This window comes from Tupaia chinensis, unplaced genomic scaffold, assembly GCF_000334495.1.
Source record: "Tupaia chinensis unplaced genomic scaffold, TupChi_1.0 Scaffold139457_1, whole genome shotgun sequence".
Lineage (NCBI taxonomy): Eukaryota > Metazoa > Chordata > Mammalia > Scandentia > Tupaiidae > Tupaia > Tupaia belangeri.
Window position 1 is genome coordinate 1,388,358 of NW_006199342.1, and position 12,417 is coordinate 1,400,774.

Below are 12,417 nucleotides of genomic sequence, written 5' to 3' on the forward strand. Positions count from 1 at the left end.
TACGATATTTTTAACATGTTATTTTGATTTCTCTATATAATCATAGAAAATATATTCTTGAATGAGAGGTTGTGGTTGTGAAGTTATATTCTGATTTAACATTTGTTTGTCCTTTCACCTTGCCTAAGGTGGAAGCATCCATTTGTGAAAAATATACTAACAACTCTGTGGGACACAATCTAACACATGAAGAAACATTTTATTCTTTTTCTTAAAATCAGTCAAATCAGAAATTTGTTACAAACAGGATTAAACCCCTTAACAGAGTTTGAACAAAACAATGAAAAACAATGCGCCTGCCCAATATCAGTTATGCTGTGATTTCAGGGCTGTTGAGACTGGACTTTTGGGTCACCAGGAACTTGGCTCACACCCGTTCTCCACTCTGGGAGCACACACTTCATGGTGTGGTGGTTACAGCCTGAATACAGAGAGGCATATGATTATTGGACTGCAGAGGGAATGAGAAACACACTGTTGACCATGAATGAAATACCAGCCATGGAAGACTGGTACCTAAACCATTAAAACCCTCTGAGAGGGAATCAGCAGTTGGTGTAATGGCTAAGTCAATGGACTGCCATGTAGTCAACCACAGTTTGAATCCCAGACCTGGTGGCTTAAACTCACGCCGGGCATGTGTGCGTGTGTGCCCAAGATCCTGAGAGGAGAATGGAGGAGAAGGGATTGTGATGTGGCCATCCCCCGGGGGGTGATTTCTCGCTTTCTATCTCTCTGTCTCTCTCTGTCTTTCTGAAGAGTGCACACACCCTATAGAAAAACCTCTCCCCCCAAAAAACAAACAAACAAAAAAAACAGCCTGAGAGGAGTAGTTTTTAGTAATACTAGTGACTGAGTGGTCAAGTCTAATAGTTATACCTGAAATTACACCGTAGATCTTGCTTCAAGAACTGGGTCCTGGTGATGGCGTCGTCATGGCCTTCGATAATGTCCTGCAGAAACTGCTGGAGGAGTATGCTAATGATGATACAAGGAATGTCAAGGAGACCACTGAGTACTTAAAGTCATCCTGGATCAATCTAAAACAAAGGTAACTCTTAAGGCCCCGACAGATAAATGTGTATTGTCAGGTTGAGAATCTGATTGCTTGGGCTTTCCCATGGAAACGTGCCAAATATATGATTACCGAAAGTGAATTCTATTTTTCCCTGTTTTTATACTGTAATGTGCCAAGTTAGTATTACTCCGCTTAGTGCAGAATGCATGTTTGTATGATGTCTACTTGAATTTTTACAATGGAGCTTTTCCTTGAATAAGTCTAAACCTGGCCAGTGATCATTTTATGTGTTCTGATGTCCTCATGCTTCATGGTGTTATCTAAAACACATTTTGTAGTATTCTGATGAGGTGGAACAGATGTATTTACAGGTGCATCAGGGAAATATTTCCCTAATGATAATTATAATAATGTGCCATTTGGTGGGGACAATCGCAGCTGAGGATTAGGCACACGTGGAGACAACATTAGACCCTGAACATAGTCTATGAGTGTTTAGAATTTCAAGCTAACTTATTTTTTTCTCCATTATTCTATCTAGTCAATATATTTGGAATAGCCTAAAATAGCACAAAGTGTTTAGAAGAGACTTCTGTCACTTGAACACCTAAGGTTTGAGGAACTATAAATAGTGGTTAGCATCTCTTGAAGACTGTATATTTATAGTCATCAGTTTAAAAAGTATTTACTTGAGGATCAGCAGGTGGCAAGGTGGTTAGGGCACTCAACACTCCCATATGACTGACCACAGTTCGAGTCTCGGACCTGGTGGCTTGCTTTCTCACTTTCCCACTCTCTCTTTCTCTTTCTCTGTGTCTCTTTCTGGTTAAACAAAAATAAATGAATGAATAGATAAAAAAATAAATGAATAATTCTTTTAAAAAAAGTGTTTATGCATCGTGTTGGGAATGCCTGTGTCTATGAGAAATGATAGTTTCACATGTGTCCTTATTCAAATAAACTGCTTGAAATCTAATTTGGTATCAAGATACATTTATTCAGTATTTTGCAGTGAATAAAATGGATAATATTAGATCACACTTGAATAAAATAGATAATATTAGGTCACTTAATAATACATGTATTTCTGGTAGTAAAGTACAGGAAAATGTTTAAGAACAGATAAAAGGGAGTTGTGTACATTTCCAGAACGCTGTATTTAGTTAGAATTTCTAAAGCAGTTTTGAAAACTCGGAGCAGTATAAAAGCAGTATATGAAGTTGATTGTGTTGCTCAATATCCTAGGATCTTGGAGATAATAAGACTGGGTTAGCAAGTAGAATAGCCAGCATTTTAGTACAGCTTTTCCCTCTTACAGTAATGGATTATTTGGATGTAGTAAAGATTTCAACCAGCAAAGAAGAATTAAAAGCAGCTTTAACACTGAGAGAGATGGTTCTTAAACATTATCTGTGTTTCCAAAAATTCCATGTTGAGAGTTATGACTTTGTTTATGTTGTAAACAATAACAGAATGATTGATCACTTTGGAATAAGTGACCTGCTTTATTTAGCACCTCTAATCCTTTTTTTTTTTTTTGCTTTTACTTTGTAAATATTTTAAGACAGCCTACAGCAGTAATTAGATTAGATGGAAGAGACAATTAAAATGAATTATATTCCAAGTACTTTTTTTTTTTTTTTTTTGGAAAGGCATTCACTGTAGGGCACGTGCACTCGCCAGACAGAGAGAGACATAGAGACAGAAAGCGAGAAATCACCCCCCAGGGGGGATGGCCACGCCGCAATCCCTTCTCCTCCGTTCTCTTCTCAGGATCCTGGGCACGCATGCACACGCGCCCGGCATGAGTTTTAAGCCACCGGGTCCGGGACGTGAACCGCAGTTGACTTCATGGGAGTCCAGCGACATAGCCATTACGCTAACTGCTGGTCCCAAGTACTGATCTTTAATTGGTCATAGCTAAGACGACCAGAGAGTCCCAATTTATTGTAGTTACAGGTAGTTGTCCTTGTTCTCTTTTCTGCACTTTGGGGAGAAATAAGTAATTCCATTAATAATTAAACAGTATTTAGATATATTGTGATCTATAAAGCAAGGAGAAAAATACAAGAAAACTGTGCCTCATAGAATCCGTTCATGAATGACAGTTAGGGTTTTGTGGTTTTTGTTTTTCTTCTCTCTCTCTCTCTCTTTCCCCCCACCCCTACTTGGTGTGTTTGCTTGCAGGAGACAGAGAGAGAGAGAGAGGAGGAAAGTGAGAAAGCACTCCCATGGAAGATGGGCTCCCTGCAATCCCTTCTTCATTTTTCCCTCCTGTTGAGATTTTGGGCATGCACACACACACACCTGTCATGCTTTTTAAGCTGTGGGTTCTAGGACTCGAACCGCACAGTCAGCTATGTGGGATACAGCCACCTTAATCACCATTTCCCTGGCTGCCCTGACAGCTGCAAGTTCCATATATAGTTGACCCTCAAATATCATGGGTTTGAGCTACACAGGTCTACTGATTTGCAGATTTTTTTGCAGAAATATTATAGATGTATTTTCTCATGATATTCTTAATAAATTATTTTATTGTAAGAATAAAGTATGTACTACATATAACACACAAAGTATGTGTCAGCCAGCTATTTGAATTATCAGTAAGCTTTTCTGGTCAGGAGGAGGCTATTAGTAGTTAAGTTTTTAGGGTGTGAAAAGTTGCATGTGGATTTTTCACTGTGTGGGGATTGGCATCCCTAACCTGTGTTGTTTAAGGGTCAACTTGTATTGTGATTCTTTTTTTTTTTCCCTTTAAACCCAATGACACTTAAAATTTGTAACTGTTCTAAATATACATCTTCCTGGAATATATATGTATATGTATATATATATGTGTGTGTGTGTGTGTGTGTGTAAATACATAAAGAGAGAGAGGGAGTGCTTTCCTTAGCTCCTAAAACACAATATGTGAATATATATTAAATTTTTAAAAATCTTGACATTACTATTGCAAAGATACAATTAAGAAAATTGAAGAACTGTTAAATGCCTTTACGGTTCAGTGTTTCTCAACCTTTTCTCATCATTACTTCCGTAAGGAGCCTTTGTGGACTCCTCAGGATTTTTTTTTTCTTTTAGGTTTCTGCCACAGGGCACATGTGTTCTCCAGAGACAGACGGAGAGAGGGAAAGTGCGAAATCACCCCCAAGGGGTATGGTCACACTACAGTCCCTTTCTTCCATTCTCCTCTGAGGATTTTGAGCACATGCAGGTATTGCCTCATATGATTATCTAGCTGAAGTTTTGGGCTTAAACTATACCTGCCATGTGGGGATCCAGCACTTTAACCACCACCACACCACCTGCTGGCTCCTCTCCTCATGAAATTTTAATGTTATGATATACTCTGTTTTTGTACTGTGTAATTGTTCTTCAGACATAAAAACAGTAAATGTTTAACACTCTCCCTGCAAACACATACTGGCAAAGGACCGTATGTCATCTCCATTGAGAATACATGACCTGATCTAATTCTGTGACTTAGAAAAGTAAAAAGACACGTGGCAAAGCACATGGTACAGCCAAGATAGTATTTCTTTTATTTTTTATAATTATTTATTTAATTTTATTTATTAATTCATTTCTTTTAATTTGAACAGACACACACACACACACACACACAGAGTGAGTGAGAGAGAGAATGTGAAGAAGCAAGCTGCCTGGTCAGGGACTCAAACTGTGGTCAGCCATGTGGGAATGTCCAACGACTTAAGCACCATGCCACCTGCTGGCTCCAGCCAAGATAATATTTCTCTATTAAACTATAAGGATGCTCTTCATACTCTCAGGGTCTTTTTATTTCTATTTTTAGCATATTAATTTTTTTGTGAATGAGAGAGGAGAGAGAGAGACAGAGAGTGAGAAAGAGAGACACCCCCAATAGAGTCTTCATGGCATGATTTACTCCCAGCCCCAGACAGCCAGGGAGACCTCAGGACGTAAACTTGGGATCTTTCAGGGCCAGCAGATGGCATAGTAGTTACGTTGTTGGATTCCCATATGGCCGACTGTGGTTCAAGTCCCAGACCCAGTGGCCTGAAACTAACAATGGGTGTGTGTACATGTGCGCCCAAGGACCTAGTAGGAGAATGGAGGAGAAAGGATTGCGGTGTGGCCAACTCCACTGTGGGGTGATTTCTCACTTTCCCGCTCACTGCCTCTGTGTTTCTCTTTTCTGTGAGTGCATGTGCCCTATGGCAAAAACCTCTAAAAAATAAAAATAAACTCGAGACCTTCATATGTGGCTTCAGCATTGCATGCTGTTATGTTACCTCTGTGCCGCTGCAGATGGTCTCTATGCTCTCAGTTCTGAAAAAGTGTGGTAAATTTATGTAGGCTACTATGCTTTGTGAGATGTGTGCTTTGTTTTTAGTGTATAAATTTTACTGAGCATCTTCTTGTCATCGGACCTTGTGCTAAGCTCTTTGCATGCATTATTTCATATACTCCTCACAGTGACTAGCAAAGAGGCAGCATTTTCATCGACATTATGTTGATGCATAAAACGAAGTACAGAGAAGTTAGGAAAGGACTTAAGATCACACAGCTCATGCTGGCAAAGCTGGAAACGGAATTCAAACATTTTTGATTGCCTAGTCAGGCTTTTACCTGCTTAAAAAAATGGTTTCATTTTTTTCTGTTATCAGAATGTCAGTTATGGGACCAGCAGTTAGCATAATGGCTATGTCACTGAACTCCCATGTAGCCAACTGTGGTTCGAGTCCTGGTCCCCAGGGCTTCAACTCATGCCAGGCGCTTGTGTATGCATGCCCAAGATCCCGAGAGAAGAATGGAAGAGAAAGGATTGCAGCGTGGCCATCCCCCTTGTGGGGAGTGATTTCTCGCTTTCTGTCTCTCTGTCTCTCTCTGTCTTTCTGGTGAGCACATATAGCAAAAACCTCTCCAAAGAAAAAAAAAGAATGTCAGCTATGACTGGTGATTGCTTTGTGTTCCCACCTCTCAGGTCTGTCTGTGACTTTACCTACTGGTTTTTATCTATATCAAGTTTAGAAATTGGGTTAGATGAAAGATAGGGGTCTCTTCTATCAGCGTGTGGCGGTCCACAGTAGTTGGCCCTTGTGCCCGCGCTCATGACTGCTTGAGGTCTGGTCACTTGCTTTCCTCTTATCTTCCAGCTGCCTTCTGTATACACAGCGTGGTCAGCCAAAGTCTGTAAAAGTGAAGAGTTGTAATCTTTGCACACGGAATACTGTTAGCACAGCACAATGAGTGGCGTGTAATAGCAGCTTCCCAAGGAAATGTTTTCTATGAATTGCAATCAGCCTAAGTAATTTGACTGTTTGCAGTTATAGGTTCACTGTCCCTTATTTACAATGCCCAAATCCCAGAAGCTCTGATAACAGAGCACTTGGTACTGACAAGAGCCTACTTACTATAGTCTTTGTTTATCCAGACTAGTGCGAATAGCCTGGTTCCTAGCTGCAGAAACATTTAAGTGTTGGATTGTTCCCCAGATCCTTTGTGGGGGTAATATGTAATATAGATATATTCATAACATTTATTCTCTAATGTAAAAATAAATGTTTAATTCTGACATGCACGGACTCCTATTATTTTGGATTCTGGGAGTAGCAGGTTTGTATCTACAAATTTTGACCTTATTTTATACTTTTATTTTTTAACCTATGACTTTTCTCCCTTATATTTCTTATATTGATTAATATATTTTATTATTTTTTTTAGTGCATTCTAAGATAGTGGCAGCTGAAATATGCTTGTAGTCTTATTTGGAAAACAGATGGTTAATTATACATAGGGCTAAATAACATATAAAATGCTTTATAACATACTATACATACATATTTAGATGTATATATTGTGTGTGAGGGGTATCCAAAAAGTGTGTGGAAAATGCTCATTATGAAAAAACTATGTGTAGATCAAAAAAAGTTGTGCCCAAATAAATTCATGCCTTAGTTTTATTTTCCCAAGAAAATATATAGATTTTTGAAATCCTATATATGTATGTATGTGTATATTATACATGTGTATGTGTATACTATGTATGCATATACTATATACACATATACCCATACTATATATATGTATATAAAGTATATGTGTATATTCATATATATATATATATACACACACATACATATACACAAGTATAAATATACACACACATACTTATCCAGGCTGAAGTATGGTAAAGGGAATGAGGCAATGTAACTGTAGGTGATGGGGAATTTCTTATCAGTACATAGTTATGTATTTTTCTCCTGGTCCTACATCCTCATGAAGTCATTTTTTTTCCTTGCCTATTTTCAGGTGTTTCTAGGTATGTACAAGCATAACAGGAGGCATACTGATACAATCTCTGACAATCTTCAGTTAAAATCCTACCCTAGGCGCTTTCCGTCTGTGTGAACCCTGAGCAAGTTATTTTAGCTCACTGGGTCTGTTTCCTTGGTTCTGAAGTGGAGAGCATGCCTAATGCACAGGCTTTTTGTGAGATCACCAGTTAAGCATAAAAGTTCTTGGTGCAGGCCAGCCTGTGGCATGGTATGTAAAGGTGGCTGGATCTCATGTGTCCGACTACATGATTCAAATCCCAGACCTGGTGGCTTGAGAACCATGCCGATCTGCTCGTGTGCCCAAATTCCTGAAAGGAGAGTGAGATGCAGAAAAGATTGCAGTGTGACCATTCTCTATGGAGTGTTCTTCTCACTTTCCTTTTCTTTCTCTGTCTCTCTCTGGTGAGTGTTTGTGCCCTCCAGAGGTTGGTAGGGGAGAATAAGTTCTTGGTATTTGGTACATGGTACATACTTAACACAAATTGCTCAAATTGTCATCATCCACTCTGTCATATTATCTCCTTCTTAGAACTCCATTGCCTTTAGTCTTGCACCATAGTATTTTTCTGTGGTTAATGGGTCATTATCAGTTGTTTGTTAATGGTCCTTTTGAATAGTCTCCACTTAAGTTAATATAAGATACTTGATTATCTGCTTTACTGGATGCAATGTAGTGATTCTAAATCTTTTATTACCAGATAAAACTTAGAAAATACATTTTCTTGGTTAGTTAGGTTATCATAGTTGATATATTTATGTTGCATTTAATTATTTTCTGCCAAAGCAGATATCTAACCATCCTAGAATAATAGGGCTTAGAATTTAAAAAGACACAGTATTTCATTTGGGAGCCACAAATCAAGATTTACCCAGAGAGGGAAGTTTACTTTCTTATTTTGAAATTATATTGTCTTTCTTACTAATAGTCATCAAGTTACTTAATAATACTGGTTGCTGGACACATGAAATGGATATAGTTTTTAAGGGGTTATGTAAATATTGTGTATATTAGAGACTGAATTTGAGAAGCTCTTGACTATTTTAAAAACAGATTAAATGCTAAAATTATGAATGTACTTTTGATTGCTTTTCCAAATAATTTTATTACCTTTTTTGAAACTTGTTATTTCACCACTTTTTTAGCAGTGATTATTTATTTTCTCTGCAGATTAATAAAAATGATGTGTTCTTCACCATTTCTCTGTTGTTCCGTTCAGTCAGTTTCTTTTATTGGTGATCAGCAGAAGATACTCATGCTGGGATTGTGTGTTATGGCTTGACATTAGCCAGCTTCAACCTTTGAGCTCTTCAAATGAGTGCTGTAGCAGCTGTCATTGCCAAATCAATGGACTTACGTGAGAAGTATAGGTAGCCTTATCTTTCTAGCCTGTTCACAAGAATGAGGTTCAGAGATTTGGGTCAGTCAACTTGATATATCCTCTCTGAAACTTACTTCTCTCCCTGAAAGTCACCTTTATTTTTCAATTGTTTCTTTTACTTTCTTTGCAAACATTTCATTTTTAGTTTTCTTTTCCAAGCTGGGAATAAAAATGGCCAAGAAGAAAGGTGTAAAAATTACACTCTTTTGTATTTTCCTCTTCTATAATATTATAATATTTCAGGTACCGTTTTATTGTCTTTGTTAAAAGAAAATGTTGCCAGTAATGTCTTTGTGGTATATGGTAGGAATGCTAATGTTTTGATTTTGTAATCATTAAGCTCAAGTATGTAGATACTTTTCTGAGGTCATTTAGTGTCAACGACAATAAAACCAACCAAAGAGACCAATGCCCTTGGTCTTTGCTTTCATTCGTCCTTTTTCTGTTAGTTAAATAATCGATTAATGAAACAGGTATTTATGTAGCTTCCTATTGGCCAAACTCTTGTCATCGGCTCTGAGGATTCAACCGTAAATATACCCTCTGCCTACCCCCAGAAAGCTTTCATATTACAGTGGAAGCCATGTAGCAAGTAAGAAAACAATACCTAATTTCAGGAGATTGTTTTGGAGTTGAAAGAATTTAAAGAGGTGCTATGTAAGAAAGGGACTTAAATAGCTTGGGTAAATTTAGAAAGCAGGAGTAGCATTTGAACTGATCCCGAAGGCTAAGAAGAAACATCCGAAGAAAATTCCAGAGTGAATAGCAAATATAAAAGTTAAGAGGATGAAAGAATATATAATGTAGTTGGAAAATAAAGAATAAGGGAGTATGAACTTAAAATGGGGTAGGAAAAGGAATCAAAGGTCAGATTGTGCTTAACTTAGTAAACCATTTGAATACGTTTAGATATTTTGAGTACAGTGGAAAGGTAATCAAATTATTAAGTAAGACAATGATGCTGTCTAATTTACAAACATCAAAGTTTCGTCCCTTAGATCTTAGATTGTAGGGGTATAAGAACATAGGGAAGAACAGAGAGGAAGTGATTGTTGTGGTCTGTTTGGGAAATGGTGCTATCTTTGGCTAATGTGTGTCAGCAATGATTGATATGCTTTGGAAATAGAAAAGGTACTGGTGGATTAGATAGGTGTTTTGAGGAAGCAGGAACAGTCAAAGATAGCATTTTGTAATTCTAAATGAATCATGGAATCATTCACTGAATTGGGAAAGGCTGTAGAAGTTTTGGAAGAAAAAAATGAAAAATGAGGTGTTGGCATGTTTGAGATGCCTATTAGGTATTTAAGTGCATAGGTCAAGTCGACAGCTGGATATATGATTCTGGGACTCAGATGTGAACTGGAGAGTACTCGGCATTTACAATGGAGATGGTCTGTGAGACTGGATGAGATCACCAGGGAAAGGGTAAAGATGAGGAAGCGAAGTGGGCATTTCCCTGAGGCTATGAGTTTAGGGTTTGGTAATTGAGTAAGAAAAAGAGGAGAGAGCAAAAGGGATTGGAAAAAAAACTTGCAATGAAGTAGAAAAAACAAAATCCAGGGTCTGAGATGTTTAGAATTGGAGAGACTATTTCCAAGAGGAAATGGAGAGAGGAGAATATTTTTCTTTTCTTTTCTTTTTGAGAGATTTTTGCTATAGAGTATGTGCACTTACCAGAAAGACAGTGAGAGACAGAGAGACAGAAAACAAGAAATCACCTCTCAGGGGTGATGGCCATGCTGCAGTCCCTTTTCCTCCATTCTCTTCTTGGGATCTTGGGCATGCATGCACACACACCCGACATGAGTTTGACCCACCGGGTCCCAGGACTCAAATCACAGTCAACTGCATGGGAGTCCAGCAATGTAGACCATTGCACCATCTGCTGGTTCCAGGAGGAGAATATTTCTAAGAGATTGATCCACTGTGTTGAATTAGGCTGAGTAATCAGAATAGATGACAGATTACCATTCACAGAATTTCATAGTTTAGAGACTGCTGGAAATTTTGAAAAGAGTAGTTTAAAGGAAGTGATCAAGGTAAAAGATGATGAGATGAAGGTGAGGAAGTAGAGACAATGTTTGGAAATAACTTTAGAGAAGTTGTAAAGAGGCACAGAGATTGGGTAGTACTTGGAGAGGGCTGAAAGTAGAGTGAGATGGGTTTTTCTTTAAAAAGGGATGTGCGAAAGCACGTTAATGATTTTATGGGAAGATTAAGTGGAGAGGAGGCTGATGATTTAAGATAGAGGGGACAAAAGAAGGCAGAAAAGAAGTCTTCAAGTACATGAGAAGACACGATCTGGAAAATTGAGTTTGGTAAGAGCTGGTGTGCATTTTCTATTACAAAAGGGGAAAAAATGAGAAGATGAGTATAGAAACTTGTGCATTGGACCCTTAGTGATGGAAAGAAGAAAGATTTTCTGTGCACGAACTGAACTTTTCTTCTTGTCCCGGTAGCATGCTATCTGTGAGATTGGAGGTAGGGCTGAGAGGGTTTAAAAGAAAGGATTGGATGTAAAATCAGAATCCTGTGGAATGGGACAGTTTTTCCTCTGGGAACTTCTTAGTATTGTTGGGCAATGGGTGCCCATCTGCAGTGTGTAATAGTACACTGTTGAAGTGTTCTTTAGCAGAGTTCTCCTATTCAGAGGCAAATATAAAGAACACAGATAAAAGAGAGAGAGGGAGAGTCCGGAAGAGGAAGATACTTGGAAGGGAGTGGGGCTCAGGATGGCCTCTAGTCCACACTGGTGTCTAAGGCGTTCCTTCCTCTGGATGATGCAGATCCCTCACTGGAGCTATGTCTTTCCAAACAGATCTGGAGTTGGAATTCAGACTCCCCTTACCCACTGAGCCAGTGGACAACCTTCATAACCACGAAATGACCCTGGACCTATAGTCAGCATATAAACATAACAGATAAATGTCTTAGGCTTTAAAACAGTATAATTTTGTGTGGAAGATTGGAGAGCTGTGACCTGGAAGTAGCCATGGGGAGCGAGGAAAACTCTGTTTTACAAACTCTTTCTTCACACTGAAGCATAAAGGATTTGAGGAAGAAAAGAAAAAGAAAAGCTCATTAAAAGTTTACAAGAGAAATGATGAACCTAGGGAAATCAGTTTCAGTGAAGACAAGGTGAAGAGATTGATCAGAAGAGCTGAGGTACTTTGGGACCAGCAATTAGCTTAATGGCTATGTCGCCGGACTCCCATGTAGTCGACCACGGTTCGTGTCTCGGACCCGGTGGCTTAAAACTCAGTGCCGGGCTTGTGTGCGTGCGTGCCCAAGATCCCAAGAGGAGAATGGAGGAGAAGGGACTGCGGCGTGGCCATCCCTCCTTGGGGGTGATTTTTTGCTTTCTGTCTTTCTGTCTCTGTCTGTCTGGCGAGCGTATGCACCCGAAAGCAAAAAAACCTCTCCAAAAAAAAAAAAAAAGAAGAAAAAAAAAAGAAGAGCTGAGGTACTGAGGAGTCTGCTGATCAGAGAACAGGAAGCCTAGGCCATGATGGAAGAAGTGTTTTGGGGAGTGTATTGGGGCAAATTGGGGTAGGTATAGAGTGGTATTAGATTTATGACTCAGTATTGGTTAACTAATGAAGATCAAAAGAAGTCTAGTGGTTACTTAGCTAAAAGGGACATAGAATGTGGTGAAATAAATCCTCTTGTGGAAATAGTAATAGCTCTGTAATTTTTA

General features: G+C 38.7%; 1 protein-coding gene across 1 annotated transcript in view; it reads left to right on the forward strand.

Annotated features, from left to right (window-relative positions):
- The window catches only part of UTRN (utrophin), a 645,934-nt gene that overhangs the window by 324,626 nt on the left and 308,891 nt on the right, over positions 1–12,417 (forward strand). The window contains exon 50 of the mRNA XM_006161924.3: positions 897–1,051. Coding sequence (XP_006161986.1) covers positions 897–1,051 — 155 coding nt within the window. The remainder of the gene's footprint in view (positions 1–896; positions 1,052–12,417) is intronic.